Source organism: Eucyclogobius newberryi, unplaced genomic scaffold, assembly GCF_026437365.1.
Source record: "Eucyclogobius newberryi isolate DKJ021-1_F unplaced genomic scaffold, fEucNew1.0.hap1 SCAF_16, whole genome shotgun sequence".
NCBI classification, from domain to species: Eukaryota; Metazoa; Chordata; class Actinopteri; order Gobiiformes; family Gobiidae; genus Eucyclogobius; species Eucyclogobius newberryi.
In genome coordinates this window covers 20,242,002-20,249,262 of record NW_027315790.1, presented here as the reverse complement: position 1 = coordinate 20,249,262, position 7,261 = coordinate 20,242,002, and the positions used below count along the sequence as shown (strand labels likewise).

The 7,261-nt window shown below is 42.2% G+C and overlaps 1 protein-coding gene across 1 annotated transcript in view; it reads right to left on the bottom strand.

Annotated features, from left to right (window-relative positions):
* Positions 1-6,602, bottom strand: part of pard6gb (par-6 family cell polarity regulator gamma b) — a 60,237-nt gene extending 53,635 nt beyond the window's left edge. Inside the window, exons 1-2 of the mRNA XM_072447835.1 lie at positions 6,439-6,602; positions 1,743-1,965 (exon numbers count right to left, since the gene is read on the bottom strand). Of these exons, the coding sequence (XP_072303936.1) occupies positions 1,743-1,965; positions 6,439-6,495 (280 nt within the window). The 5' untranslated portion in view covers positions 6,496-6,602. The remainder of the gene's footprint in view (positions 1-1,742; positions 1,966-6,438) is intronic.
* Between the last annotated feature and the right edge of the window lie 659 nt (positions 6,603-7,261).

Genomic DNA, 7,261 nt, shown 5'->3' with positions numbered 1-7,261 from the left:
GAAGAAGAAGAAGAAGAAGAAGAAGAAGAAGAAGAAGAAGAAGAAGAAGAAGAAGAAGAAGAAGAAGAAGAAGAAGAAGAAGAAGAAGCTGACGGGTACTATCGTTAATTTTGAGTGGGCTCCGCCCAATTTGTGTTTTTGGCCCTCTATACAGTAATAATGTTCAATTTTTGCATTACATGTTTATATGCACGGAACATGCAAGATATGGGGAACGTATTCGTGAGCTACTTAGCGCAAATGAGTGCTTTACATTGGGATGACAACTTTTGCACGGGCTTCGCCCGTTTACAACGGTAATGTTCCATTTTCCTACTACTAATTAGTATGCACGGGGCGTGCGTGAGTGAAGGAGTGCGTTAGTGAGTGTTTGGAAGTGGGCGAGCGATTCGCGCTCGATTTCGTGCGCACTATGTGCGCACTTTCGCAGCCGTGCTTCGCACGGCCTTACGAGATTAATAGGCCTCTCGCCAGCTTGTGGCGCTCGGGCCTAATAAAATAATAAGCTTAAGTATATTAAAAATGTAACTACTTTTTTTTTGTCATAAACAGTTCTTATTATTTCTGTTAAGCTTTCCTTTTGAATAAGATGTCACATAGAACTAGTTCAACTATTGGGAAAAAAAGGACAAACCTCCTCGAGAGTCTACACTGTGGCCAGCCTGTGCACTTGGACTATTCGTCGACAATTAAAACAATACTCTGGCGTGCACATGTTAATTAAAGGGCCCACCGCGGGACATTCCTGGTGGGATTGGGACATGAATAGATGTGAATGTGATAGATTCATTTGTATGCCCCTCGCTGGCTGCTGGGCGAGCTGTCAAGACTCACTCCAGAGTTTGGATCAATGAAAGAGGACTGGGCTCGGCCCGCTTCCAATTTGGGGCACAGACACACACACAGAGCGACGCACACACCCCAGTGAGGAGACCCGCTTTTGTCTGGCAGTAATGTCTGGTATGCCGGGATACAGGCCCTGCTCAATGACCTGATTTCTATGGGGCTGCTGAAGTACTACTAGTGGCCAATGTGAGTGTAGTGAGTGCTTCTGCCTTCAAGCTTTTCCTTTGGATAAGACACAGGGCTTAGCCAGGCAGACAGAGACAGACCCAGGGAGCTTGGGCCAATAAGAGAACACATATACAGTGGAAGGATACTATCAAGTAAACAGAAATTAACCTCGAGTTCCCACAGCAAGAAAAGAAACATAATTAGACGAGCGTAATTCAAGTCAGCAAAATTACAGCCCACAAGCATTACATGAACTCCTACTTTGTTTCACTGGCTGACGGAAACAAAACTGTTGTTCATAATAAATATTAAAATGGGCTGCGTCTTTGAATGCTTTGACTACTATAATTATTACTTTGCTTATCAGCTTGTCCAATCCAATCTCTCCAGTTGTTCAGACTTGACAACATAAGACATACAATACAAAGGCTTGAATTTCAGTTTTGCTTGCCTGATTTATTCAAAAGAAAAACTATATATTGGAACAATCACAACTTTGAACAACATTTTTTTCAACAATATTCTTATTCAAAATCATTGTGCAATTTTCGACAACACCTTAGCAACTTAATTTGTAAAATGTTTAAACTTGGAAACTTGTAATTGTCTTTAGTTCATGAATTAGCATGTTAAATTTCTCATCTCATGTGGCTGAATTTACCATTGGCAAAAAGTGTCTCAATAAGTGTTTTTATGCTGCGCTTTAATAAGTTGAATTTGTATTATACCTTGTCTCTGGATGAAGACCCTGAGCAGTGGGTGGGCTGTGGACACTGCCTTGCAGAAGTTGTCATCGTTGTTGATGGGCAGCAGGTCTCCGTGGATATCAGCGTAGCAGATCATCACCTCCATGTTGGAGATGCGGTGGATGTGCAGGATGAGTTTGTAAAACTCTTCAAATTTGCCTGGTTTAAGGCGGTCGACCGAGAAGCGCCGAAACTCCGCACCATACTGGAGGAGAGATGAAAGAATAAGTTAATTGTCAACTGGAACAACCATCTCATTTTTAAATACGATATTCGTCATGATAATATATTTTGAGTTACAATACATTTCTACAGAAAAATATTTTATTTTTGTTGTTGTTGAAAGACCTTTTTCTATGAGAATTCTCTGTTTGTTTACAAAGTACTGATGGTTCCTGTATGGTGCATGTTCCTGATCAGCTTCTGGTGAACTGAACTTTACATAAAGTTTTGTGGAGCAACACAACATAGATACTAGATTTTCAAAAACACTAAACTGAAAAGAACAGACATGAGTCAATACTTTGTGGAACTGCCTTTCTCTGCAATTACAGCTGTATGTCTTTTTGGGTATGCCTCTACCAGCCCTACACATCTTTAGAGTACACTGACATTTTTGCCCATTCTTCTTTGCAAAACAGTTCAAACTACATACTACCAGTAGTTGATGGATTTGTGAACAGCCGTTTTCAGATCTTACCACAGATTCTAGATTGAAAATTCTTTCCATCAAGCAATTAAGACTAGGATCAATATTCACTAGGCAACTACGATTTAAATCAAATTCAATTGGCCAGACCAGTACAATATGCTTAAAGTAACAACAGCAACAACAATATATTAAAATTAAAGCCGCAAGCGGCAATGATCGGCCCTCGCCACGCCGCAAGAGGAGGGGGCGCTAACGCGCCCCAATGGTCCTTTTATTACGCCTACTGCTGAATCTGTGACGCTGTCACATCTTCTCCCCTTTGTTTTACCATCAAAAAGCAATTCTATTTTGAATTCTTGGCAAAATGTGCGGCTTTGCCGCACAGAGACCGTGACTTTTTGAATAAAAATGTGGATAACTTTTGATGGTCCACCCCTGAAGATGAGTCTCACCAAATTTCACGTTGATAGGACTAACGCCCTGGGAGGAGTTGGTGAAAGTATAAAGTGTAAACATGTTCAGGCGATTTCCCCATTGGAATAACATGGGAGGTTTCGGTCATCGCTATGGCAAAGCCATAACAATTATGACATGGGTCTCATTGTTTGCTCCAGAGCTTTCCCTGACATGCTCAATGAAGGAGGGCTGTGAGAGAACAGCTGAGGGTCACCATGGGGTCGTCACGGAACACTGCGAGGGGCGCGAGAGGGTCCTCGGGTACAAAAGCATGTCGCAATAAACTCTACAGCGACTGGTATCTCAATCACTCAGCCCGTAATTTGTAGACGCCTTGTTACTGTAATGGCAGAAAAAACTGGGAGACGAATCAGCAGCAGGTTTGCAGCAGAGAAAAGCAAAGTGTGCATTAAGCAGCTCTACTGTGTAATTACAAGACAACACAGCAGACGCTACTTTAAGCACACGAACACAAACAGTGGAGCAAGGAATAATGGAAAAGATTAGGCCTTTCATGTCATGCAGCGCTAAATACTTGAATTCCAATCTTAGGGCAGATTTTGTTAAACCTTTTGTACATCACAATCTACACTTTCTTGTAGCCACTCGAAGAGGAGACGCATCAGACAAATCAGCAATGAAGAAGGCACGGTTTAAAAGGGAAGAGAAAGAGTAGTGATTTGAATGCATTCGCCGGGCCCACTCTGTAATTACAAGATATAAATTTAAAAGGGGGCGTGCCTGGAGACGCAAGGGATGCCAGGCTTCCTACCGCATTTACTGCGCAACTTACTTCACAAAGCATGCTGCCCAGTCGGATTCCTGCTAATAAAACTCAACACTAGAAAATAAGACGGTAGAAGAAGTCGACAAACTGGTCCGTGGAGATTTAAAGACGCGGTTTGCTTTGTGGAAAATGAAACCTCCGGTCTAGTACATACAGTTTTTGCTTATAGACGAGCAAAATAAAAACTTAAAATGATTTATCAATTTTCTCCACCCGTTGACATTCAATCATGTAAAGACTCGCACTGCTTTAACCAGGTGTATTCATGGTTTAATCCTGGTTTTATCATGACATTCACGTCCTAATCCGAGTCTGGAAAGGTCCAGTTTTAGTCCAACCCTGATTTAGTTTTTCTTATTCTGTACCTGGTTTACACTGAACGTTTACCATAAAAATAATTCAAAAACGGCAGGCTAAATCATACGTGCACAATATATTTTACCTAATGATTGCACAATACCGATCTATCAGTCGGATGTACTTGACAATTTAGTGCGCTTACGTTGATTATTGAATCTCATCTTGAACATTCTGTTGTTTCACAAAGAACTCAGCCTCCGGGCACACGCAAGCCCGAACATGGCCCATTAATCACCTCTTCAAAAACTAAACCAAGAAATAGATCAGTGGCAACATGACATCACTTGTCCTTGTGGCCTATCGGGGACGGCAAGTCGAGGCTTGCACGAGGACGCTACCAGTGTTACAAAACTTACTTTTAAAGTGGATCTGGAAAATCTAAGTTGAGCTAAAGGAAACGGGGGAGAAAAACCCCATCCCCCAAAGATTTCCCTCTGATAAGAAGAGCTTAAGGTGAGTTAAAGCAGCTCCGGGCCAAGGATCCACAGGAGACAGCCGGACACCTCCAGCACTATTCCAGATAAGATTATCATGCCAACAGATTCAGCAGAGAAAAAACAAACAAGCAGGCGACTGACGTACACCACACACGCGCGCACACACACACACACAGATAATAAATAAAAAGACATGTCATTATAGTGTGTACTTGAACAAAGCGAGGATTGTTCAATTTAAAAAAAATACTGCAGTGGTTGTCTGTTAACACATAATGACTTCCAAAAACAACGTTAGGACAAGTTTAATTTGTTTTTTTACTGTTTGATTAAATTGATTGAGGTTATAATGACACTGAGGTGCATGTTGCACGTATTCATGTTGAAATAAATAGGCAAAATACAGCATATTAAATGCGTGTTAGAATCTTTGTATTGCATTTTCTTTACAAAACCATGCATCTTTCTCGTTATTCTTACAAAGGGCATTTAATGAGTGTGTCCTGCGTAAATGATAAAAAAGAACAGAAAATAGAGGTAATTGACTGCCATTGACGCTGCCATTCTTTTAACATCCAACATTCTTTTTAAGCTGTGGCTAACCTCATTTCTATTTTTAGCGCAATGCCTCATGACAAACTGATGTCATAATAATAAGTTGAATGTTGTGGGCAAAGACGTGACGTGGGAGATTTTGTGACTCACACTGGACTGGGACACCTGAACTTCCTCCTAACCTCCAGGACGGCCCACCCACAACATGAAACTGGACCCTCTCTGGAGTGTACTTTGAAGTATTTGCATGGGTAGCCCAGTAAACGGGGGGTTTTTATCTTCTCGCCCACCTATGACCACCGGTGCTTCTCTGATCTTTTTCCCAGATCACTGCCCAAGTCACTGAAACTGGGCAGAGCCAACTTAAAAGTACAATCCCCAGTAGACTGAGTGATTCACCTATTTCGGCACATGTCACTTCGCTTTGGGGACTCAGGAGGGGGTCACGCCTGAGTACATACAGTATGTGTAGACATGTTCATGATGCAGGTATGCACTTCCAAACATTCCTGAGTGAGATTCTGTCAATATAGCCTAATGCCATGACACGTTCCAGGATTTTCTTGAATCCTTGTTTTCAGTAAATACTACTCATACGCCCAATATCAAGCAGTGATTATAATCCAATTGTTGTTGTACCTTTATCCAACCCTGTTTAATTGAACAAAAACAAAACAGGAATACGGTTATTTATTTTGACTAGGCCTACTGAAAAATCTAGTACAGAGAGTAATTATTTTATCCAATCGTTGTTGAGATTTGTATTTAGTAAATAATACATATGTCCAAACAGTACACTTGGCTTTGAAAACTGAACATTCTGACTATATCTAAAGATAAATAACTAACATTAAACAGTTAAATTGTGCTTATAGTAGATAATGTGATCCAGTTAGTGTGTCAAATTGGAGATTCCTAAACTTCCACAGCCTTATTACATAACCCCACATTTAGTTAGCAATTGGGCTGGTTTCCACTGCTTTTCAACTTAACACTGAACACCAATACAACGTTTAAAGCGCCTCTGCATGAACTGGATCACACCAGTAAGCAGACTACGACCCCAAACAAGTCTTACAAACACACAAACACGCGAAAATAAAACGCATGAAACCAAACGTGAAAGAGTTTGTGCGTAAAAAGGCGTGTGTCAAACCCTTTCCCACTTTGACGCACAGAAGGGAAAAAGAAGAGCCACATCCGCACTGTCTGTCCCGAAAGTTTGGAGAGAAATCACTGCAAAGCAAGCCCCCCGCCAAATTAAAATAAAACACAATTGTCCCACTTGTTATTAAAGATAATGAATTGCGTCTGCGTGGTGGTCGTCGCTGCTGGACCCCGTGGATCGATCGGACGACCATGTGTGACCGAACGGAGCGCCTTTATTTTTTTGCGTTTTTTGTTCACACCGAAAAAAACTTCAAAACTCACCTTGCTCTTCACTTCAACCGCGTTACAATCCGCATGTCGCTTAAAACTCCGGTTCATTTTTGCGGCGGTAGTTTTCCCCCAAGAAAAGTTCAGGCGCCTTTTGCCCGCTGGAGAGGGGCTTTGGTCCGCGCGTTCTGCGGGGGTAAAAACGATCCTCGTCGTTGGTCTGTCGGCGGAGAATGGCGTGGGGGGTTTTGTCCCGGGGTGTATTTGTCCACTCCTCGGCGTCCACTCGGTGCTTCTTCCTCCGACACGACGGGGAGACGGTTGCGTGAGGATCGTGGGGAGAGCAGCTCGCCGCGCGCTGACTGGCACTGGGAGTGTAGTTTAAGTTTTGAAATGACATCAGCGCGCAGAAAAAACGTGAACCTGCGACGCGTTCACGGGCCGGTCGGAAAGTCCACACCTCCCGGTTATGTCAGCGTAACGACAATCAAACTTTTACGGCGCACGCACCATCAGTAGAATGGATGTGATGGTTGTGTAGATGTCATTTGCCGAACAAGTCGTTTATAAGACGGTGTTATCTCAATTCGACGAGTTGATTTGGTTGATTTAGTTGATTTGTTTTTTAAAGTGCACACATTTCCGCACGTGGCACAGAGGTACGTAAACACACCACCCGTGCGTCTCTTTTAGTCCGCCGGTGCACCAGAGGACACACTTTCCCAATTTCAAGTTTGTACGTATTAATTAAGGCTTTTTCACACGTTTTAACTAAAATGGTCTTTTATTATCAATATCCTACAGTTTCAGTCCAGTTTATTGTAGGGTGATATGACAAAAAAAAGAAAGAAATCACAATTTTCTTGAAGCCAAATAA